The 25,529-nt window shown below is 37.8% G+C and overlaps 1 protein-coding gene across 12 annotated transcripts in view; it reads left to right on the top strand.

Moving 5' to 3' along the window:
* LOC113117268 (gephyrin-like) overlaps nt 1-25,529 on the top strand; it is an 83,504-nt gene that overhangs the window by 46,857 nt on the left and 11,118 nt on the right. For 4 of the 12 annotated variants that reach the window (XR_003294143.1, XM_026285833.1, XM_026285829.1 and 1 more), the window contains 6 exons: nt 1,928-2,059; nt 13,883-13,924; nt 14,984-15,097; nt 17,332-17,394; nt 18,995-19,037; nt 19,122-19,259. Coding sequence is in view for 11 of the 12 variants with exons in the window: in XM_026285833.1 (XP_026141618.1) it covers nt 1,928-2,059; nt 13,883-13,924; nt 14,984-15,097; nt 17,332-17,394; nt 18,995-19,037; nt 19,122-19,259 (532 nt within the window). In the remaining variant the exon portion in view is untranslated. The remainder of the gene's footprint in view (nt 1-1,927; nt 2,060-13,882; nt 13,925-14,983; nt 15,098-17,331; nt 17,395-18,994; nt 19,038-19,121; nt 19,260-25,529) is intronic. The other 8 variants (XM_026285825.1, XM_026285831.1, XM_026285832.1 and 5 more) reach the window with 6 other exon arrangements.

The following is a 25,529-nucleotide window of genomic DNA, read 5'->3' on the forward strand; positions in this document are numbered from 1 at the left end:
CCCGATGTTTTAAAAACTTGGTAGTAATGTGTGAGACACTTCAAAACACTCGAGTACAACTGTGTCTTGTGTGTGTTACATAGAAAAACCATGGAAATAACTGCATTGGAATGGAAAAGTGCATTCGGTGTGAACAGCCCCTTAGACTAGCATTTCATATTTAGAGACCAAATACTATAACAATACTGACACCTCCAGGTCTAGCTTTTTGACTTTGACTCTAGTTTTATACTACTAATCTACTATACATTGGTTAACTTTTGTGTTAATTCTTTAATATCAACATGTGTATAAAGCTGTACCATCTCTTATAACATTTAATAATAATTTAATGTTCAGCAAACCATAATGTATCATTCATATAATTTAACATTATATCATTTTGTTATACCATACATTTTGGAATCGGAATCTTTGTTATTCTGAATGTTACACAAGATGACTATACATTAACGCCATATCTATTGACCAAGACTTGGCACCTCCAGGCCTAGCTTTTGCGACTTTGCCAATAAATAAGACCCTGGCAACCACCCACAACATGGACAAGCATGACTCACTTTCTTTCTTTAGCCTTCTGTTGTGCGTTTTGTCAGTTATACTCTAGCAAGCAATATTTGTCTTGTTGTTCAGCCTTGCCAGGTCTTGTAAAGTTTTTTTTTTTTTTTCTGTTAACAGACGATTGAGTATATATCCTGTTTTAGCTGTCTTTATATAGTAATTATAATGGGGTCGTGCAGGTTGGCATTACTGTGTTCTCCACAGGGAGCGCTCGTAGCTCGAGTATCATGGGAAGGCAGAGGTTGAGTCGAGTGCTATTATTAGCGCAAGGTTAGCTTCTGCGCTGGTAATTAAAGCGCTGGTGGAGCTGCTCTTTCCTGTGAGGCCTTGATTTAGCCTCGGTGTTAATTAGTGCTTCGTTAAGCCCCGGCGTTCCTATGGAAGATCCCTGTGCTCTTCGCCCTTCTGCCCATCAGACTCTTGCTTAATCCCAGCACAGTTCTCCCAGACAGCATAGCTGCAGTTTGTTACCTTACGAAGACTCGCCTGCTGGATCAAACGCAATGCGTCTCAGTCTGAATACAGTAACAAATATCACTGTTTAGATAATGCTGTTTCAAATATTTATCTGTAGAGGTTTATTAATACTTTGTCTCAAGATTGTGTGGGCTATATTGCTTCTGTAGTAGTCAAAAGTCAATGTTAGTCAAGGTTTCATGTAGTTACATGATTATTTACCACACCGCTCTCTGTTGCTCTTTCTGTATGTACAGTATATATGATGTGTTATGATTGGCTAATGCTTTGCAACATGCCATATACACGTGTGTGTGTGTGTGTCTGATTGAACATTATGAAATGTTATCATATAGAATTATATTTTAAAAAAATAAATCTAGAATTATTATTCTACAATTATATAATTCTAAACAATTACATTTATGATTAGATATGTATGATAGATATATATTTTTATGTTATTTAACTTTTTAACAGCAGTGTATGTCTCTTATGCTCACGTAGGGTGCATTTATTTGATAAAAATGCAAGAAAAACAGCAATATTGTAAAATTTTCAGCAGTCATTACATCAGTCTTCAGTGTCACATGATCCTTCAGAAGTCATTCTAATAAACTAATTTAGTGCTCATGAAATTGTTATTATCTGTGTTGACAGTTGAGCTGCTTAATATTTCTGTGGATACTGTGATACACCTTTAAGGATTCTTTGATGAATACAAAGTAAAAAACAAACAAACAGCATTTATTTGAAATACAAATCTTATGTAAAATTACAAATATATTTACTGTTACCTTCAATGTATTCATGCTCAATAAAAGTATTAATTTCTTAGAAAAAAAACTCTTACTGACTGATCATTGCCAGTTCTTAACTGAATTTGACTGTCCCTGTCTTCTGTCTACAGATACCAGAGTCCATCATCTCACGAGGCGTGCAGGTTTTGCCGCGGGACACCGGCTCTCTCAGCACCACGCCCTCGGAGTCTCCTTGTGCTCAGCAGTCCCGCCTCTCCACTGCCTCCTGCCCCACCCCCAAAGTAAGACTCCGCCCCTTCTCCCTTGATTCACACCATTCCTTCTCCCCTCAGCTCTCTTTTCCATCATGCACTCCGTATCCTCCATGGCTGGATCCTCATCTGCTGCCACCTCATTGGCTGTTTGACACACTGCTTTGCATTCCAAATGGCAGTGACTCAGTATCTCATTGGGCCGTGTGAGAGGAGAGGCGGGAACTCTTCACTGGCTTAATTTCAAGTTCGGCCAAGTTGATTTTCCTCCTCTAGCAGTTAACAGTTTGTTGTTTTAGATCCAACAGTGTGAACCCCTGATGTCCCATGGATTATTTTACCGATGTCCTTGTTACATCAGTGTCCATGTGAGGGCCAGAGAGCTCTCAGATTTCATCAGAAATATCTTAATTTGTGTTCCAAAGATGAGCAGGTTTGGAATGACATGAGGGTGAGTAATTAATGACAGAATATACATTTTGGGGCGAAGTAACTCACATTGTGTTGACTTCCATCTCAGTTTTTGACTCAAAAGTGCTATCAGTGTAGCTGACCAAGTCGTTTACTGAATGGAGTCATTCTTTTGTGCTGTTTATAACAAGTTACATTTTGTTGTGGATTGCGTGATCATAAGATTCTTCAGTTTCAGCTCTTTCTCAGCTGTTTCCTTTTTGTAGAAGTGTCTTGGTATAAATGTGTGCTTTGTGTCGTGGCCCTGATGATGCTGGCCCTGTCAAAAATAGCATTCACTTGACAGAATCCTGTTCAATAGTACTGTTTGAATCACAAAATGATAGACAAGGCACCCTGCACATTTGTGGACACCATTGACAGACAAAAAACATAATCAAAAAACACATTAAGTGCAAAATTCGGTCTGGACCAATCGAGTGTCTGTTTAGATCATGAGAAGGTCATATGTGTGTGAAAGCTGTCAACAAGCTGTGAATAAGTAATTAATGGCGCTTCACGAGCCTTTTTGTCTCCCTCTAGTGAACACAGTGTGTATTACAACTGTGTTTTCCTTTAGCAGATCAGAGTATTTGTGTGTCTCAGTGTCAGACTTTGGAAAGTTGATAACCCCGAGTACTTGAAGTGTATAATGGAAATGTTTAGAGCTCTTTTTATCATTTCTGTTTTAGGATGTATGTGAAATGCCTGTAATAAGCAGAATTCCAGCAAAGTGCTCTAAGCTTCCGCTTTGACCTAAGGCTGGGTCTGAATTCAGCTGACTGCTGTTTTTTTGACAAGTGTCTGGCAGTTTGGCTTTAGTTGCTAAACAAGGGTGTCAGGTGGCACTTAACACTGAGAGGCTACATACAATATGTGTGTGTGTGTGTGTGTGTGTGTGTGCTGTTGAACGGTGCACCTATGATATTAAGCCTCTGGGAATTCCCAGACCTGATAAAATAGTCATTGCATGTTCACACTGGGGGAATTTATATGCGGTGGAAATATTTGTGTGTGTGTGTGTGTCAGAGAGAGAGAGAGAGAGAGAGAGAGAGAGAGAGAGAAAGACTGTGGAGACCACATAAAAAGAGCTAAATGTATATGTATTGTTGAAATATAATGAGAACCTGTTTTCTTAATGCATGTTATTGGTCTTATTGTGAACAATTCATTCATGCAAAATTGCAAGTTTTAAAAAAATACATTTAACTTTGTAATAAAAAAAGGCTTAGACAAGATCTGTCGCTACCTTGTATTAACTAAAACTAAAAAAAAAACCTAAAAAAAAAAAAAAAACCTGCCACCTAATTTAAAGTATAATGCATATACTGTGTTTACATAAAATATAGAATTGGACTTTCTACAACTTGACATTTTCCAAGATAGGCACTTGAGGTGCCAATAATGGTTTAGTTAGTTGCTTCACCTGTGAACACTAGAGGAAATAGAAGAAGAGAAAGAGTAAGCACATGAACATAAAGGAGAAATAGGTGACAGTTCTTAAGCTTTGTTGCAATTCATTCTTCTTTTTGTCTGAACAGGAAAGATATAAATAAATCCAAAATCTGAACTGTTAGATTGGATATCAGTTGGATATATATATATGTATGTGAGAAAAGATTTCTATTTCACATAATTGCTGTTTCCAATGTTCATCAACAAATCCTAAAAAAGACATCTGTTTTCTACATGGATTATAATAAGAAAGATTTTGTGAGCAACAAATCAGTTTATTACAGTGATTTCTAAAGAATCATGTGACACTGAATACTGGAGTAAATGAAAACAAATAAATAAATTACATCTTCATATATAATACAATGGAACAGCTTTTAAATTGTAATATTATTTTACAATATAACTGTTTTAAGTGTAGTATGATTAAATACTTGATGAGAATAAGAGACATAAATAAACATTAAATATTTTTCCAACCACACAATTTTTTTTAATGTTAATATGTGTAACATCTTACATAATATACACAATATTTTCTGGAACTGTGTCTGAATACTGTTCTTTTTGTTGACTCTTTCCTTACATAATAAACTGTGTGATATTCACTGTTTACTGACCGAATCAGCAGTTCTGGACAAATATATGCATGAATGCATAAAACGGCGTGGTAGACAGCAGAGGCTAAATTCCAGTTTTCCCATCTTCTCTGTCCACGTTGACAGCTTTTTGTACGAGAAAGACTTTTTAAATCCTGCTGACACTAAAATTGATGCTAAACGCTTGAATCTTTACCGTCTGAACAAATGAATCGCATTTCATCAAAATAACAATCAGGCCGAAATATCGCATGTGAAACGAAATTGGATTTGTGAGCAGTGAGAATCGAGCTTGTGATTAAAATCCTTTCCCTAGCATACATCATCCAAGGCAACACACACACACACACACACATATATGCTCACTGCATTCCCTCAACACAACGTCCAGCTGTTACCTAAGACCCCGTTTGGCTGTGAGCTCTCCGTGCACGCTATACGCAGAGGTAATAATGCATAATAAGTTTTTACACTCTCGCTTTTCCTCTCTGAACCCACTCAGATGCTTCGCCTTAGCCGATCTGATTTCAGAAAAAACACTCTGTACCCGCACACACAGCCGTCAACCCTGTTATGCTGTCTATCCTTCAAATCTGTGGTTGCACTTCCTCCAAATTTAGATCCCAATGGGGATTTTACTCATCCTCCGCTTTGCATGCTGTCTCACTCCACCTCTTCCTCCCCTCCTACACTCTCTCTGGCTTCATGCGTGTTATGTGTGTGTGTGTCTGTGTGTGAGTGCGTGTTAGTGTGTGCACGGGAGACGTGTGGCATTCCTCTGTGTGTCGGGATAAAGCATGGTAAGCGCAGTCTTTCTCCGCTCTGATGTGTCACTCTGTTTTGTTTTACACGTGCCTGTTTTGGATGTGTGTGTGTGTGTGTGTGTGTGAGAGGGGTGTAGGTTGGTAGGGCTCCACATAGACTCCAGGGGGGGATCAGTGGGACAGGGGGATTTCAGGGTGCATGATTCTACAGCGAACCGAGCAGCCAGTTGGTTTCATAACAGCTGCAGTGGACTGATGTAGTTATACTGTGGCTTTTCTGAATGGAGGCTAGTGCAAGGTGCTAGTGTTTGGAGATGTGGCTGATGTAGTTTTAGTGCTGGTCCACATCTCCAGGTGCAGGTGCTTACAGAGAGAATCATGTTGTTTTGTTCATGACTTGTGTATTCATGTTTGTCTCATTCTGTGGCTTATTTTGCATGTCGCATGTTGTGCAAGTGCATGTCTGTGTGGTGATGGTGTTGTTGTCCATAGTGTGTGTTTGTGTTTATGGGGGATCTGTGTTATTTTACACACTTTAAGTGTTTCATTATGGGGATACAGTATTCTTATGAGTTTACAACAGACATTTCATAATTTGGCTTTAAATAATGGTACTACATACTATGATATAATATAATATAATATAATATAATATAATATAATATAATATAATATAATATAATATAATATAATATAATATAATATAATATAATATAATTTGTGCTGGGCAACGATTAATTATGATGAATCACATCCAAAATAAATGTGTGTGTGTGTGTGTGTACTTGGTGTATTTATTATGTTGATATAAATACACACACATGCATTTATATAAAAAATGTTTAGACATTTAAATATATTTATATATAATATAAATTCTATGAATATTAATTTTTCAAAATATATACTCATTGTATGTGTGTGTCTATATACAGTATAAAAATGTAATATGCACAGTATACACACATATATTATGTAAAAAAAAAACTTTTTTGTATGCGATTTATCATTGCCCAGCACTAAATATTATATAATATAATGTCATGTCATATAATTCTTATACAATAACACTACTACTGTACTACTACTACTACTAATACTACTACTACTAATATAGTATAATCTAAAATATCTAAAAGGCTTCTCTCTGCCAGACTATTTAGTCTTGTCTAGTCGCTGTAACTATCTAATGTATTTTAGCACAGCTGGATTATATTGACCAATCAGAATTCAGGACAGGAGCTTTGAGATTTATACATTAGATGCTGTGAATGTAATGTTTCAATAATTAATACAGTGATTTCAATATTTCCAACAACGTCGTCTGTGGCATTTCAAATACTTAGTCTCAAACTGTAGCAAAGAGAGCAGCACTAGCGAAAGAGTTAATTTAATTTGACCTAGGGATAAGAATGACTGAATAAGGATGATCGCAAGAGAAACCATATGGTTTGGTATTCCAGATTGTGACTATTTCAGCTAAAAAGACAATGTGGCTGCATTAAATGACTGTACTTGGCTGTGCTCTATTCTATTCTATTCTATTCTATTCTATTCTATTCTATTCTATTCTATTCTATTTTATTCTATGTTATTGTTTACATTTGATGTATTTTGCAAAACTTATTGTAGAGTGACTCGCAGTGTGTGACATATGATAGGAACAGCAGTATATAGTGCTTTGTGACACTGGTATCATGATAGGTTCATTCCACTTGATCACTGGTGATTCCCACCGTGTGTGAGGTATAATATGAGATAACAGAAGTATGAGATATAGACAGAGATTCATACTGAGGCTCACCCTGTGCTTCAGTGGCTGGAGTTGTGTGGGTGCTCGGAGGACAGTGTGTGTGTTGTGTGTTCACTGAGGCAAGTGTGTGGTGTGTTCACTGGTGTGTGCTTGCAGGTTAGGGTTGGCTAAGGGTACCGCCTGAAGCAACGGACAGATATGGAGGAGACAAAAAGAAAAAGAAAAAAGAAACGGTAATTAAGCAGCGGCGTTGTTTATGCTGAATTACAGTCACATCTTTCACCTTGGAAATTATGCTCGAAAAAACTGTCAGTTATTTCTTAAGTGAAAGTAAACAGTTTAGGGGAAAATGGGATGTGTTATATTGGATGCGTTCATTGTCTCTTAAAGTGACCGCGTCTAATTTAGCTGCTGGCTGCTGTAATGTTAATCCAAGAAAATGAAAAGGAAAATCACTCACTGCTCTTGACTGAATTACTTTGTAGTTTTTATAGTCAAACCAAAAATTATTCAGACACCAGGTATCATTTTTGATATATATATAGCAAAACTGTAATAATGTGATAAATGTGTCTGAATAAATGTAGGTTTGATTGTATATTTAATTTTTACATTGAAGACTATCCAGTGCTATTTTACATTTAGTTATTGGTTTCTGTACCTTGACACCTACAATCTTGAAAAAAAACTTAAACATTGGTGTGAAACAGGCGTAAGGTTGTTTTCACCTTGTGCAATGTGGAATTAGTTTACAGCTTTTTCAAGCACTTTGTGATGCATTTTGGAAACAGGAGATTAGCCCCTTTTCTAATGCACCACCTAGCTTGATAAACCCCTTCTCAAAGACTTACTGTTTGTCAATTATATTTGGGTAACACACATATTCTGGCAGAATTCGAATGAGCCATTTTAATCTAGATTAATCTAGATTAATTTCAAGATCACAGTGAGATTAATCTCTGACAGTGAAGCATGCTTAAAGAGCAACACATCGTGCCGTGATCTAAAGAAATTCAAGAACAGATGAGAAACAGGGTTATACAGCCATTTCTAAAGCCTTGGGACTTCAGCGAACCACGGTCAGAACCATTATCCCCAAATGGAGAAAACTTAAAACAGTGGGGAATAGGAGTGTAACTGTACGCAAAAATCATGGTTCGGTACGTACCTCGGTTTTAAAGTCATAGTTCGGTTCATTTTCGGTACAGTAAGGGAAAGAAATGCAAACATTAAACTGCAGGTTGTTTATTACTAGAAACTTTTTAGACTTTTTTAAAATGCTTTTTAATAAAATATATATAAAATAAAAAAAGAATAGGAAATAAAATACTGCTGCAAAGTTATCCACTATAGGGGGTCGCACACCGGACGAGAAGCGCAGTGCCGCGTCGCGTCGCGCCACGTCTTTAAAATTCGAACACATTATTCTCTATGGGTGTACACACACCGGCGGCGCCATTCGGCGTCTGTCCGTGGCGCCCAGCTATGACTCAGAACACTGTTCAAATTTCTGCCGCGCCACAGAGCGCCATCCGCATAGTTTTATATTAAAAAAACCCAGATGTTATAAAGTGAAACTGAAATTAAAATACAGTACACTTGTTTCATTCAAATAAAACATTACAAAAAGTGTTTGGTTACGTTTTCAGCTGCACAGTTGCCTAGACAACAGATACAACAAAACAATAACAGACTTATTATAATAACACAGATTCTTTTCATTAATTAACGTTCAAAACTCAGCTTTTATCAATTAAAATCATATATTTAAAATAATAATAATAGATGAAGTTAAAACTCTCCCATCTTGCTGCGAAATTGAGCTCACGCCGATAGAATGTGCGCGTCCAGTGTGCGATACCTTGAGTTGTCCTACATGTGGCGCGACGCGGCGCTTCTCGTCCGGTGTGCGACTGCCTTTGATAAAATACTCTCAGTCTCAAACCAATATCATATAATAAAATATAATGAAAAATAAAGATAAATAACTATGATTACTGTGCAGCATTACCAATCCCAGCTTGTAGGCCTGCTCATATTTTTAAAGTATATACAACTTTTCCAAAGTGTAAAGTGCAGCATCAACAGTGTCAGTTTTTAGACCTGCTCAGATTTCGTTATTGCGTTGGACTGATCGGAATTAAGAGCAAAAGTCTATTTAAATGCCGATGGGAGCTGCGTTTGAATTACAATCGTTTTTTCCTAGTTGTAGTGATGTTCACACTCGCGTGATGCCTTTTGAAAACCTTAGGCCGGTTACACACTGGCATATTGCACCTGTCAAACATAGTCTATTTTGATGTCAATACTGTTGACGGTGTCCTTTATCAGTAGGCTTTATATTTATGCTCAAAATTTAGTATAGATATTGCTGTCGTGAAGACAAGATCCTGGTCTGTGGGCGGTCTCCCTCTATGTCACCTATAAAAGGAGCAGCGCGCCAGCGCCTCGTCAGGCATGATTCTGGTGTGTAAAGACACAGAAAATGCGAAGCAGCCGTCACGCAACTGACAAGCAGCAGAAACGCAGCAGAAACGCCACGCTCACGCCACGCAGGCAGTGTGTCACCGGCCTTAGAATCAGCTGCAGGGTGGGATTTGCGCTGAACGCTGAGACTTCCACCACTTAATATGTTCGTTTGGAAACACGAAAATGTATATTTTCCGCAAACAAAATATTTCATTCGGTCATTCGGTACACATGTGCACCGTACCGAAAGCCCTGTACCGAAAAGGTCCAGTACGAATACACGTACCGTTTCACCCCTAGTGGTGTACCTTCCCAGGATTAGCCAACCTTCCCAAATTACTCCAAGAGCGCAACAACGACTCATCCAGGAGGTCATAAAAGAACTGCAGGCCTCACTTTGCTCAATTAAGGTCAGTGTTCATGATTCAGCAATAAGAAAGAGACTAGGCAAAAATGGCATCCATTAAAGAGTTCCAAGCTAAAGCCATTGCGGTCCAAAAAGAACACAAAGGCTCTGTCTAACATCACATGATGGTGGTAGTGTGATGGTCTGGCCTGCTTTGCAGCTTCAGGACCTGGATGACTCGCCATAATTGATGGAACCATGAATTCTGCACTCCATCAGAAAATCCTGAAGGAGATTTTCCGGCCTTCAGTTTGTGACGTCAAGCGCACTTTGGTTATTCAGCAGGACAGTGATTCCAAACACGGCACCAAGTCCACCTCTGAATGGCTCAAGAAAAACAAAATTAAGGTTTTGGATTGGCCAAGTCAAAGTCTGGACTTAAATCTGATTGAGAAGCTGTGGCATGACCTTAAACAGTCCATTCATGCTCAAACAATGTTTCTGTATTAAAACAAATCTGCAAAGAAGAGTGGGCCAAAATTCCTCCACAGGGATGTGAAAGACTCACTGCCAGTTATTGCAAACATTTAATTGCAGTCGTTGCTGCAAATGGTGGCACAGACAGTTATTAGATTTAAGCTGCAATTGTTTTTTTTTCTTTCTGTTCTGTTTTGCTATCTAGTTAATAATGTTTTATGTTTATTTGTTTAAATTCCCAGATGTTTTTCAGTAAAACAATTGCCATTATTTTGATGTGGAAAAGGTTTGGTGAATATTTATATGCTTTTGTTACTTGCATCATACTAAGTGTAAACGGCAGACCTTCTTTATGAATAATCAGAAAGAAAAAGTGTCTCCAAGAAATGTTTTAATATGCTACCACTGAGATACTGCTGTTACAGAAAGCAAGCACTTAAAGGTATATTCATACTGCAGACTAGGGCTGTGGGCTGTGCGATATGGTAAAAAACACAACATTGATTTCATATCCAAACGTTGTTTCTGAAAATGCTTTTCAGCATTGTGATTCTGTTTTATCACAGTAGAGTAATACAGTCTTTCATAGACATATTCACATTTAAACTAAAAAAATGACTAATATTGCCTTGTTTATCTAAAAGTGCATTTTCCTTGTTTTAAATCTAGCCAAAAAGTGATGTGTTAACTGTTAAACAGTAGTCATTAATTATATGCATTTACTGTGTGATTACTACATTTCCATTTCAATCCAAGTTAATTTTTTATGTGAAACATTTGTTTACACTTTAATTCAGCGTGTGCACTGACTCCGTGCGGAAACGATCGCTGCATGACTGCTGCTGACGCATCGCTCCTGGAGTATGGCGTTATTTTAATCACAAATGTAGAGTGTGCATTATTGTACCGCGAAAGCACATTAATATAATGCGCGAGCATGAATTTCTCCGCTTGCATGCAGATTTCCTTTGCTCTCGCACAAAACCAGATGCATGCGCTGAGAAACACGCTGCTCTCGCCCGAAGAGAGTGTGCGTGCACTTAAAACTCTCACTCAAACTGTGTCCTGTGCACTCACAAATCTCTCTATGCTCATGCTCTAGATATTAATTATTTTTGCACCTTTCTATTTCTAACCTGTTCCGTCCACATTTTACACATCGTTTACCATGTGCAGTCTAAATGCTCTGATCTGTTTAAATTGGCTCAGAAAAAATATGTACCACAGACGGAGTGTGTGAAGCTGGTGATACATATGGAGCTGCGGAAAATCGTGCTATAAAAGTGATTTAGAAAACGCACAAGCTCAAATCGTGATTTTATGACGATTCCGATTAATCGCACAGCCCTACTGCAGACATGTTTAGATAGCATGTGTTGGTTTGAGGGACATACCCAGGCTTACTCTGTCTGGAAGTGTGATAAATGGACATTGACAGTCCAGTGACCCTTTGCCCCTGAGCCCACTCCACCCCTCCCCCTCTTTCTGTTCGATTGATGAATGGAGAGGAGATTGAAGATCAGGTGAAGGGGAGAACAGGCCCTTACGCTTGCTGTGGCGATTACTACACAGCCCTGTCATTGAATCTGACAGCTGTGTGACAGTTGTGGAGGAGATACATATTGTATCTGGCAGTGCCCCTGCATTTAATTTTTTCAATAATGTGTGTGTGTGTGAGGTTAAAGGTTTGTGCAAAAAAGCAAGGACAAATAGTGGTGTATTATAGGTTCGACCAGCTGTTTATTTCAAAATGTGTGTTTGTCCAGTTGTATGTTTCCATTTACATGATTTCAGATCTTTATATTCACACATCAGTCCATTCTGTATGGTCATTCTTTAGCTTATGTTAGTATAAACCACGTTTATACACACGTTAAACAGGTTCTGACACGTATAGCTACATTTGCAGTCTATTAAAGCGACCATATTCTAATTTCGTATGTAATCTTACTCTGAAAGTTTACAAAGTGTAAGTGAATGTTTTTACATCAAAAACAATTGAGATTAAACGGGATATTTTTGTTACTGTAATAAATATTAAAAGTTAATTATTTGGCTTGTGTTATGAATAGCTAACTGTATGTGAGAAATACAAGCCTATTTCACACTGTTGTTCATCAGAGAGGGATGAGTTGAAGAATACTGAATGGGCGTTTATATGTAAATTCTGCCAGTCATATGTTAATGTTGTTCATGGTTGTGATGCCATAACCATGGTGATTTCCGAATCACCTTTTTTGTAGTAGTTTAGTTGCTCTAAATGGAGGGAGAAAGCGGTCTATTGAGTAGGATAAACAAGGAAAATCCATTGCTTGTCCTATTTACATTTAGTCATTTAGCAGACACTTTTATCCAAAGCGACTTACAAATGAAAAGTATACAGTAAATGTAGGTGTTAAAGTGATAGTTTCTATATATACGGACTGCATATTCATATTTTTTTACGCACCCATGTTAACGGATTCCAGTGTTCACGAAGTTGCGGTCCGTCAGTGCGTTCCAGGAGCAATGCGTCTGCAGCAGTGCAGCGATCGTTCACGTACCGAGTAGCGGACTGCAAACGCGTCCTGTGTGAAACAATGAGTCCGTGCTGCTTCTGCACCACATACGAAACGCACACGGACTGCATACGCACTGCAGAAGGATTATGTGTGAAACAGGCGTGCATCTTATCGAGGTTTCCATTGGGAAGCTTCTTTAAAAAATAAAAAATCCATGAATCCAACCTCGGCGGCTTCAGCTGCATCCATGTTTGCAGCGCCCGTTTGATGTGGTCATTTCACAGTAGGCGTACATACAGGTTTAAGACCCGTTCTCGCCCCCTACAGATTCGGCTAGGTATACAGCCACGCTAAAATATCAAGGTGAAAGTCATCATAGCTCACGTAGTATAGATCCAGCTCTCAACTCAACTTTGAGAATAGATTAACAGTGATATTTTTTTATCACCCGATAAGAGTCTCACGTTAACGCAGCACGTTAACGCCAATTACCGATGTTTTTTTCTTTCTTGAAAGACCACAAATGGCCTTCAGAGAATTAATGTGGTATAGTCGTGGAAACAAATTATTAATGCATTGCTATGGTTTCTCTCTCTCTCTCTCTCTCTCTCTCTCTTATTTTTTTGGTCATTTTGTAAATCCACAAACTGCTCATTCTCTTTCATAATATAAGAGTAGCCAACACATTCTTCAACATTTCCCCTTTTGTCTTTCACAGTAGAAAGTTTGGAATGACATGCAGTAGTGTGAAGTTGTCTGCATTTAGATTTTTTGGAGTGAGTGATCACTGTAAATATTTTGGTAAATATTTCTGTTTGTAGAGACTCTGGAGGTCTTGACTAACTTGTATAGTTGTGTCCTGTCACACTGGCAGTGGGGTTGCTGTGTCCTGGTCTCCTGAATGTCTTCTCTTCCTGTTTTTAGCCAACACTTGACCATTATCCACTGTAATGATGGGAATGCTGTTTGTATGTATTTCCCTTGCTTGTGGCTGCTGTGTTAACCCTCCTCTTCCCTGTTCCCTCTCTCCCTGCACCAGGCCCGGCTCACCTCCTGTTCATCCACTTGTAGTGTCACAGAGGTACAGCATTTTAATTCATTAGTTTCTCATAAATTCTGAACTTTTCTGTCCTAAATAAGGATGAAGTGACACAACGTTTAAAGCTGCTGTAAGCAATATTTTGAAATACTCCATCAGCCCAAAATCAACTAGAAATAGTGTGAATAATAATAATATTAATATTAATACATATTTTATCATTAGAAATGATAATGGAAACATTTATTATATTAAAATTAATTAAAACTCCAATATTATGATAAGTTATTATTATTATTTCTTATTCTAAATTGATCTTATTCTAGTTGATTCTCATTATTGTAATAGTCTTTTTTTATTATTCATGAAAAAATTATTTCAGCTAAAAAATGCTATAGTGAATCATAAATACTGTTAATTTTTCAACTTTTATAGATAATATAATACCATTAAAATGATACTCATAATTCTTCAAATTACAGTACCAAAAACTTATTTTTGTTAAAAATATAATGAATATAATATAATGAATATAATGAATATAATGAATATATATATATATATATATATATATATATATATATATATATATATATATATATATATATATATATATATACACACATATAATTTTTTTCATGGTCTGTTCCTGAAAGGGTTGATCAGATTCTCACTTAGAACGAGTGTTTGAAGGGATGGATGATGGTGGCAGAAGTTAGCATGATGGCTAAATTGCTTACAGCATCTTTAATGACCTCACTTTAGTTCCTCAAGACATTTATTTCTCATAAAATAGGCTTTTTTGCAACACTTCCAATTTCATAAAGTTGGAGGTGTTGTAAAAATGAGCTTTGATACAATCCCAAGTTCTCATTATCCACAGAAGCCTCCTTGGTTCTTTGAAATCAGGTGAAAGGTCAGCGTAACACACAGAGACACGCTGCAGCTGCTTTGCTCCTCTTTGGTTGCGTAGTAGTAGTGGGGTTATGTTGCTGTTATGACTTCGCTTGATTCCCCTTCATATTTTTCATATCAGTGTTAGATGATCCTTAGAGTGTGTGTTTGTGACAGTGTATAATTGTGTATTTGTTGACGGGGAAGGCTGTATCAGGTGAGTTACTGTCCTGTGGCTTCCTCCAGGCCTCACGGAGAGAGTTCAGGGCTCACCTGGATGAGGTCATCACGCTCAAGTCAAGGTACTCTACCTTGGACCAGGTAAACAGATTAATCTTCACATAAATCAACACTCAGTTAATCACACAAACAAACATGCACTAAAGTCTTCCCTCAGAGTGTTGCACGCGGCCCTCTGCCTATTAATGTAGCATCAGGCCAGTTTGTTTTGTGATAGCTTTATCTTTGTGTCTTAAACAATCTCCGTATCTCTCTCTAGCTCTGTTCCAAAACCTTGTCAGCTGCCTTGTTGTCTATAAAGTACTGAAGTGACTATTCTAGCGCTTCGACTCAAATACATTTTTTTTGATTAGATAAAAAAAAAGTTCTATACCTTTTGGTATGAAATATATTTAGAATCAAACATTTTCAACAACCATAAATGGATTTTCCCACAAGAATATGTCGCAGTACATTTTGTGTGACGCATTCTTCCTTCTTATAGTTTGGCCAAATTAAGTTATATTAGAAGGCAACATGATTATATATAACTCTTTTATCTAATTTTATATGCAAGTTTAATTCAGTTTTGTGTTTTCTTTCCTTAAAAACAGTGAACCCATAAAGGTTATATAATCTAACATAATATAATATTTACGTTTTTATTTAGTTTCATGTTTTCTATATATATATATATATATATATAAACACATATTAACTTGATACTAATATACTACTGTTTTTTTATTTATTAAAATAAGGTTTATTTTACTTTACTTTTAATGCATTCAGTTTTACTGCATTCATTACTTTCCTTGGGAAAAATGCTCATTGTACAGTGAGGTTAGTGAATTGTACTGTGTTAAATAAAGCATGAATATTTAATTAATCTTAATATTTAAAACATCTCATTATATTTTAATATACATTTTAACTTAATAATACAATACATTTCAGATTTAAGCAAGTTGAACATTTTATATTAATAACATTATCACGCAAAAAAATCTAATATCAACTAATATGATTTATAATTATTCACCATACCCTTTGGAACAGCTTTCGTGTTGAAAGTGATTTGGTTTTGGTCACTAGGTTTAGGAAAAGAGCCTCCTTTTCCCCTCTTTCTCACTTTTTTCTCTTCATCCCTCTATCTGAGCTAATAAAATGGCTCGCCAGCATTAAAGCTGTTAGTTCCCATACTTTCTTATCAATCATTTCTGATTGGTTAATCACAGAGCGGAGTTCCTCTAATTGGGCCTGACACTCACTTGTTAATAATTCATTCCCCATTGCTGTTCCCCAATTACTCCATTCTCATTTCATTGGTCAGGGATTAACTCTCATCTGCCTGTATGCTGACACATGGTTCCTTATCCCTTGTGTGTGTGAGGACGTGTCTGTTTGTGAGCGTGTGTTTTCAGTCCACTGAGTTCTTTGGTCCGGCTCTGATTTAAAGAGACTTGACGTCTCTGCATTGCTTTCATTGCCTCTGTCCATTCCTGCAACCCCTCCTGTGATCACTGGTTACCTCTCATCTCCACTCTGAGCTTGTTCTGTCTGTTGTATGATGAAAGGAGATTAGATGTACAAATACGAAGAGGGAATGAATAAAAAGTGACAAGGATATACAATTTTCCTTGCCTACTTACAGGACTGGGTAAAAAAAAAAAAAAAAAAAGTCTGGTTGACTGGACACTACCAATTTTAGATCTGCGTGTTTGTGTGGTTGTTAAATCTAATGACAATGGTCTATTTTTATTTATTTAGTTTTGGGTTACATGCAATAATAATAATTAGTATGGAAACCCTGATATTTGAATGTTTATCATTTCTTTATGGTTTCTTTGTCTTTCATTCATTCATTCATTTACCCATATGTCCATTCCACGTGTGCAGTTCATTCAGGCCCCTCAGACCTTAAATGCAATAATGTAACATACAAACTCTTCCACTGCACACACTGATGTTTTTTTCTGGTGTCTTCTAAAACCTCACTGGAACAGAAGTGCAGTATGTGGCGTCCGATTTTGCTAACTTTGCCGAGTGACATTGTGCCTCGCCGGACTCCTCTTCCTTGCTAACCTTTGCTACCTTTCCTGACTGGTCGACCGGTATAACGCCCCCCCCCCCACCTCCCCATACATATAGGACTGAATGATGCCCAGTCAGATCTCTCTTCACCTCTCAGTGCTCATTGTTGTCATCTCAGCTTGTCGTGTGTAAACCGAGCGAGCGCGGTCTCAGAAAGCCTTTAAAACTCATTTGGTTTTCTTTTTTGGTCTCCCAAAGCTTCTGTCTGTTGTAAACCCTTTTGTTTCTGTTCATTGCCAAAGCTCCACTCTAGGCTGGAGGGGCTCAAAGATGATCGCAGGAACCATAGGACCTTCGACTCGCGAGTAACTATTCCCAACCCACGCAAAAAAAAAAAAAAAAAAAAGGAGCTGCTTCCATCCGCAAACTCTGCTTTGCGTCAGGAGTCCAAACTCCTTGCTTTACACTCTTGTTCTCTCTGCTCGTCTCTGTTTCTTTCCTTCTCTCTCATTATCTTGTCTGTAGACGTCGCTCTTTCTAATGCTCTCTTTGTTTTATTAGCCGTTTGGTGTGTTGGAGTCTCATGTGGACATTGAGTTCTGTTTCTTAGATCTTTTTTTTTTTTCTCCTGTTTTTCTGTTCATTTTACGTTTTACCTCCATTTAGATGCAGTGTTTTATTGCTGTTTGCTGTATGTGAACTGCGCCTCATCGTTTTCTTCCACTTCCTGTCCTTTCCTAACTCTCTGTCTTTCTTTGCTTTGTGTCGATCATTGATTTGTCGTGTTGGTGCTAGTCTGTTGTAACTGGATCGTGAGTAGAAAGGATTTGGAACTTGCTTGTGTGTCTCCCCCTATAGGCCAGGGGCATTGCGTCTCAGCACGAAGGACACATAAAGGGCTGTTTTTAATGCTTTCATGCAGTATATCAAAGACTTAATATCTATAAACTTCTGTCACTATAGCCTCAAGTCAATTTGTATTTTTGCATGGAATTTGATTGCCCTCTCATACCATTACTCTTGGCCTAAGGGAACTCCATACTTTGATACTTTGTATTGGTAGATTCCACAGTTACAGCTGAATGTATAATCAAATTTGCTATTATTATTATTATCTTAAAACATTCATGGCTCATTTGGAAAGAAATTCAGCTTAAAGGGTGTCAAAATTAAACTGTATGGGAGAAGTGCTTGAGTTGTGTTCCATAACATGGAGCTTCTAGCTGTTAAAGTCAACATGAAATCAGAATGGTCAGTATTTAGTCTGTATTTGGTATCTCATAGGGCCTTAAACATGTCTTTTGTGTTAAACCTTTTATAATTTGATGTTTCATGAAAATTTTTAAGATTTCAAATCCTTAATCCTAGGCAAAACACTGTATATAATACTCCCTTTTCATGATACAGTGAATTCATGATGGATAAAAGCAAGTTTTAAACAAACAAACAAAAAAAGTAGTATTTTTAAAGTTTTCACAAGTTTAATATTATTTTATAAGGAACACTATTTCGATATGAAATGCATTAATTTGTCTTTCTAAATGAATATTTATTCTGAGATACATCACATTGCAGCATTAAAAAATGTTCACGTTGACTTTAATGTCTGTTTTATCTGGAATCGGGTTGATTTGGATGCTAGAATAGTACCATGACACAACACTTTCCAGATTGCTACAGCATTTGGTCAAGACCATGATGATAATGATAATAATGGCAGTAGGACTGAAAATGTTGTTTTCAGTTTGTTTGTTTTCAAGCTAGTTTCTTTTGGTTGTTTTGTCTGAATGTGTAGATGATCATCTGGATCTTTATGAATCCTGTCAGTGGAATGCTAACTCTCCAGGATGGAGGATGGGGCTCCTTTTGTGCTCTAACTCATGTCTTTTTGTCTTTCTTTTCCCAATTCCTTTCTCTCTCTCTTCCTCATTCCCTCTCATTCTGTCTCTCTCTCTATATCTGTAGGTGCAGTCACGATGCAGCAGCAAGGAGAACATCCTGAGAGCAAGTGGGTGACCGATTGTGCATTAACGGGATGATTGTGCGTGTGTGTGTCTTAAGAGCGCATATAAATTCTCACTCTTTGTCTCAGGTCACAGTGCAGTGGATATCACCAAGGTAGCTAGGAGACACCGCATGTCCCCATTTCCCCTCACTTCTATGGACAAGGCCTTCATCACTGTGCTGGAGATGACTCCTGTCCTGGGTACAGAAATCATCAACTACAGAGGTAAGGCCCATGCTTGCTCATACCAACCTAAACTAGACCAATGGCCTATTTGCACAAAGGTAAACCACGTGAACAGACTAGGGATGTCAAAGGTACTTGATGATAAATGTTAGATATAATCAAAGCAGTTTTAAAAAGCACACAGACTGAAGTAGTTTAAGTCTTTGGTTATTTTAATTGTGATTTAACAAAAACCCACCAATTCACTATGTCAACAAATTAGGATATGGTCACATGCCAGTCATCTAATCAACTCAAAACACCTGCAAAGGTTTACTGAGCCTTCAAAAAGGTCTCTCAGTTTGGTTCACTAGGCTACACAATCATGGAGAAGACTGCTGATCTGACAGTTGTCCAGAAGACAATCATTGACACCCTTCACAAGAAGGGTAAGCCACAAACATTTATTGCCAAAGAAGCTGTCTGTTCAAGAGTGCTGTATCCAAGTATGTTAACAGAAAGTTGAGTGGAAGGCAAAAGTGTGGAAGAAAAAGATGCACAACCAACCGAGAGAACCACAGCCTTATGAAGATTGTCAAGCAAAATCGGTTCAAGAATATGAGTGAATTCCACAAGGAATGGACTGAGGCTGGAGTCAAGGCATTCCTACATGGTGAGACATTTAGCTACCGTTGTCGTATTCCTCTTGTTAAGCCACTCCTGAGCCACAGACAACGTCAGAGGCGTCTTACCTGGGCTAAGCAGAAGAAGAGCTGGACTGTTGCCCAGTGGTCCAAAGTCCTCTTTTCAGATGAGAGCAAGTTTTGTATTTCATTTGGAAACCAAAGTCCTAGAGTCTGGAGGAAGGGTGGAGAAGCTCATAGCCCAAGTTGCTTGAAGACCAGTGTTAAGTTTCCACAGTCTGTGAGGATTTGGGGTGCAATGTCATCTGCTGGTGTTGGTCCATTGTGTTTTTTTGAAAACCAAAGTCACTGCACCCGTTTACCAATAAATATTCGAGCACTTCATGCTTCCTTCTGCTGACCAGCATTTTGAAGATGCTGATTTCATTTTCCAGCAAGATTTGGCACCTGTCTACACTGCCAAAAGCACCAAAAGTTGGTTAAATGACCATGGTGTTGTTGTGCTTGACTGGCCAGCAAACTCACCAGACCTGAACCACATAGAGAATCTATGGCGTATTGTCAAGAGGAATCACCTCCATGCCTCGCCGAATTGAGGCAGTAATTAAAGCAAACGGAGCCCCTACCAAGTATTGAGTACATGTACAGTAAATGAACATACTTTACAGAATGCCAACAATTCACTAAAACATTTTTTTTATTGGTCTTATGAAGTATTCTAATTTGTTGGCATAGTGAATTGGTGGGTTTTTGTTAAATGTGAGCACAAATCATCACAATTAATAGAACCAAAGACTTAAACTACTTCAGTCTGTGTTTATTGAATTTATTTAATGCACAAGTTTCACAATTTGAGTTGAATTACTGAAATAAATGAACTTTTCCATGACATTCTAATTTATTGAGATACACCTGTATTAACGAGAATCTGTTCATGGCTGAATAACTTTAGTAGCTTTAATGAGTCTTCTGCAATCAAACATGAACGTATTCAGTATTATTGTATTGAATTTAGAAATCATTCTATGAACACTATTTATATTTTTCTCTGAAAAAAGACAGATTGCCTTAAAATTTATACGGCATCCAGTAAAATTGAATAAGTACCAGAATTAAAAAAATGAAAAACTAAACAATCATAGCAATACAGTATTTGAAAACTCTGAATGGAGGAAGTTCAGAGAGTTTAATCATCCATGTTTTTAGGATTAAAAATGGATACTCATTCAGACTTGTGAATGGGCCTTAAAGGGATAATTCACCCAAAAATCAGCATTACTGTCATTTATTCATGCTTATGTTCTTACAAATCTATATGACTTTCTTTCTTCCTTCTCGCCGCTCCTTTCCATACCAAAAAAAGAAGAAGAAAAAAACATAAAACACCATAAAAATACTCCATGTGACTACTTGTGAAGAACATGGTGAATAATATTTTTATATAGGGACATACAAGACATTCTTTAATGAATAACTTGTTTTGTTATACATGGAAGGAATGTCATATGGGTTTTGAAAGACTTTTTGAAGACTATTATTATTATTATTATTATATTTTTTTTTGTGAACTATCCTTTTAACATGAAGTAGTGTCCTTCTGATGGTACCAAAATGAGTTTTCATTGGCTGTTGGACTGTGTTATATATAGGCCAGTAAGTGCTGAAGGCATATAGTCACCAAGCTCTTTGCTTTGCTGGCTTTCAGCTTTTGATTTTTTTCATCTTCCATGCCTGTAGCTCCTCATCAGTCACACATCTGTTCGTTGTTTCTTTCACCCCATCGTCTTTCCATCTTTCTAGCTTTAATCTTGTCTCTCATTCCATCCGGCCATCTTCTGTTGTTTTTTAACTCGAGGAGTTCTCTGAAGCTTTGATGCCATTTTGATCATCCGAAGACAGATCCTGTGGTCAGTTTCCAAGTGAATCCAACCTTAAAGGCCTTCTTTTTTAATTTCGGGAAAAGCACCGGAAGATATTCAGTTACTTGTAGTTGCTCAATCCACATGAACATCAGGGCCAGTCCAGTTCCAGGGGCTAGATTACATTCCATAGTCTTTTATTTACTTTATAGTTGGCACTCTGACACAGCCCATGCTATTTTTTGGTGGCTCTTCTTTGGTTTTTCATGGCCATCACTAACTTAGGGCAGCCACCCTTGCATGTGGATGTGAATTGTGCCACCAAGATGCAGGCTGTGAGTTGGGCGTTAATTTCAGTCCATGTTGTGGGGGATAGCGGGATTGCCCATGTAGTAGTTAAATATGCCCAATACATCTGGCAGGGCCCAATGCAGGTGACTTGGCCCCTCCAGCACGAAAAGGCATCTGGCGCCAGAGTGGCTCAAGTTGGCGGAAACTTCCTCTCTGCACTGGCGCCGAAGCAAAGGCAGAGAGGAGAGCCCTGGCCAGTGCCACCCACACCCCAAAGTATAACACAGGTCAGTGTGCACCATTACCCAGCACCTTCATGTCCAGCGCACATCTTTGAGCATGTCCAATGCTCATTTGGCCCCAGTAATGTGTGGAATACTCATCCATGCCACAGCGCCATTTCATCTTCAGACCAGCAGGGGGCGATTGAGAGTTGCTTGTGTTGGGAACTCAGAAACGAAGACCAGGAGACTCTTGGGTAATCTTCAGCAGGATTCTTTATTTCTTTATTGAAAACACTCTGCGTGGTGCTGCAGTCATCAAAAGTCTAACTTGTCCTTAAGACATTGTAGTTTTTATACATTTTAAGGGGGTGGGATACACAGAGGTGGAGGCAACCTAAACAAAGCGTGCAAATGCAATACAGGGATCAGCCTGATACTGGCCTTTTTCCTATCTTTGATCTTGTCAGCATAACAGTGTCATTTAAATACGGAGGTGCCTGACAGTATCGCTGATACCTTCACGTTATCATAGAGACAAAAGGCACAGCTGTGCCTTGAGCTTAAAAAGCCAAATGGCAAGGAAGAGCACAAAGACAAAAGGACATTATCTCAGACACCTGATTTTCCTGATTTACCTCAAAATGCATATCAAAACGTTTCAGTTCATATGCTATTACATTGGAACCTAGATTTAACATTTTATAAATGTGTAATCCCACACTTGCAACAATTGACAAAAGGGCGGAAATAGAACCTCATGTTAAGGACTGATATAAGTATGAAGTATGGCTGAATCACAGTTTGTGTACTTGTATGCAAAGTCAATTAGGAAAAGTTTAAAAAAAGTAGACGTCGATTGGAGGCGAGTACAAAATTTGGACCAAATTTGCATCTTGATATTGAATTAGTGAACCATTGCAAACAAATCCATTTGCATTGCATTCAATGATCCATCCAATTATATATATATATATATATATATACATATTTACACAACAAACTATCATGGAAAGTATGTCGAATTGGGATTCAGCTTATAATAGAGAAGTGATTCACTGGAATCTTTTGTTTTCCTTGAGCTTGTTCCACTGATTTGAACATGTCATGGTTGTCATTGATAGTCAAAGAACAGAATCATGTTTCATGTTTTGCTGTATCCATGTGGTTTATCTATGGAGAATGGCCTAGTTTGGAAGAGTTTTGTTGACATTTGCCATTCCAGATCATTTGCCCAGGACTGCTGCTATGAAAGCCAGTAAATTAATCAATCGTGATGCGTGACACAATGGTTAGAGATTTTTCAGTGACCTACAGTAGCATACAAAAACCAACAAAAACTCCAAACTTAAAGCAAACATTCAATACGCAAGCTTTTCCAGCATCACCTCCTTTCACAAAACTCAGCAGCACCTCAAACATTGTGCCTTTAATCTATCAGTAACCATGTGCAGAGCTTCACTGTTTCCCGACAGATAAAAATGATAGATTTTCAGCTCAGCGCGAGCGCAAGGAGGGCAGGTCCAGATCAGCGTAAATTGAGGAAATATCCTCACCCAGCCAAGTAATGTCACTCATAAATTTTTTAAATGCGTTGTTCATACAACAAGATGGGTGTAAGTTATAAGCAGCTGTCTGTTTTAAAAACCCTTTCTGTCACCTCGGTTAATAAAATGAATTTAAAATGTATAAATGGTCTCAGCCTTGGAGAAGATTGGCTATTTAAAGTATGCTGAGGTGGAACTGTCTGCCCTGCTGAATGTTGATGTACAACTAAGAGTTTCTCATAGACCAATATAAATTACCATTTTTTGAAAGAAGTCTCTTGTGCTCATCGAGGGTGAATTTATTTGATAAAAAATACAGTAAAATTTATAATACTTTAAAATATTATGGTAATGTAAAATTTCTATTTTAAAATATTTAAAATTTTATTATTCTTATGATGGTAACATGATACTTCAGTCTTCAGATCTTTCAGTAATCATTCTAATATGCCGATTTAGTCATCAAGAGTAATGTCAACATGAAAACATTTGTGCTGCTTAATGTTTTTTCAAAAACTGTGGTGTATTTTTTTTTTTTTGTACTTTTTATTATACGTAAAATACATCTTCTAATAATATGGCCCCCCCCCCAATATGTTTGTTTATTTAACCTTTCACCTTTTACCTTATGAGTTTAAAATGAATCGAGTGCTAGGTAACGTAAAAATTACTAGGGGTGCTCCAATCACGATCGGCCGATCGTTAATGCGCATCTCGTCAGTAAAGCCGGTTATCTAATCAGCGGTTAATTCCATCAGGTGCGTGATTTCACATAGAGCAGCTGTTACTACACAGAGCCGTTGTTAACTGAGAAGATGCGCCAAAAAATGCTGAAAATGAAGTGGATTTCCGCATCTTCTCTATTAACAACGGCTCTGTGTGGTAACAGCTGCTCTATGTGAAATCACGCACCTGATGGAATTAACCGCTGATTAGAGAACCGGCTTTACTGACGAGATGCGCATAACGATCGGCCGATCTTGATCGGAGCACCCCTAAAAATTACATCACCTTTAGAATTAGTTTTAGGTACCCTGTTTTAGCATTCATTTCAGACGACAGCATTTGGTATGGACTTCAGTCTTACATGTGGTCTCTTTACGGGCCTGTGCTCGGCTCTGTTGAGTAGACCTGAGCTTGTTGTACTGTAGCTGCAGGGAATCATTGCAGTTTCACGGTGACTAGGTTGTCAGCGTTCTGTGATGTGCGTTTGTGTACTCATCTCTGTGTGTAGATAACACCGTACCCATCTGTTTGATCTCCCAATCCAGACACTCGCTATATTTAGAGCCTCGTCAGATGTGTTGTTTTAGAGAAATAAGTATTTTCTAATCACCCTCCAACCGAGGAGAGGCCTCATTAGCATCAGCTTGTTCTCTCTCTCTCATTCTCATGCTGTATCTCTACAAGAGCGCCTTTGCACTCTCTCGTTCTTTTCTTTTTCTGTCTCTCTCGCTTTCCTTCTGGCTCTCCCTTATTCTTTATTCATTCCCCTCTTTCTCTCTCTTCTGTCTGTCATCTCTCTTTTCTCTATTTCTTTTCATGTGTGGGAGGGCGCTTGTTTCTCCCTCAAGAGATCTCAGGCTTTGTGTGTGAGTGTATTTGTGTGTTCACATTACACTGTGTGTTTGGTGCTCATATGGCACAGGGCACACTCTTATCCACCTTTCCTACCCCTTTATTTAGACTTTATGCAAATTCCTACATTTTGTTATGAATGTATGAAATGTTTGACCAGTAATGCATGCTCTTTATAAATAATATAAAT

The sequence above is a fragment of the Carassius auratus genome, chromosome 17 (genome assembly GCF_003368295.1).
Source record: "Carassius auratus strain Wakin chromosome 17, ASM336829v1, whole genome shotgun sequence".
Classification (NCBI taxonomy): domain Eukaryota; kingdom Metazoa; phylum Chordata; class Actinopteri; order Cypriniformes; family Cyprinidae; genus Carassius; species Carassius auratus.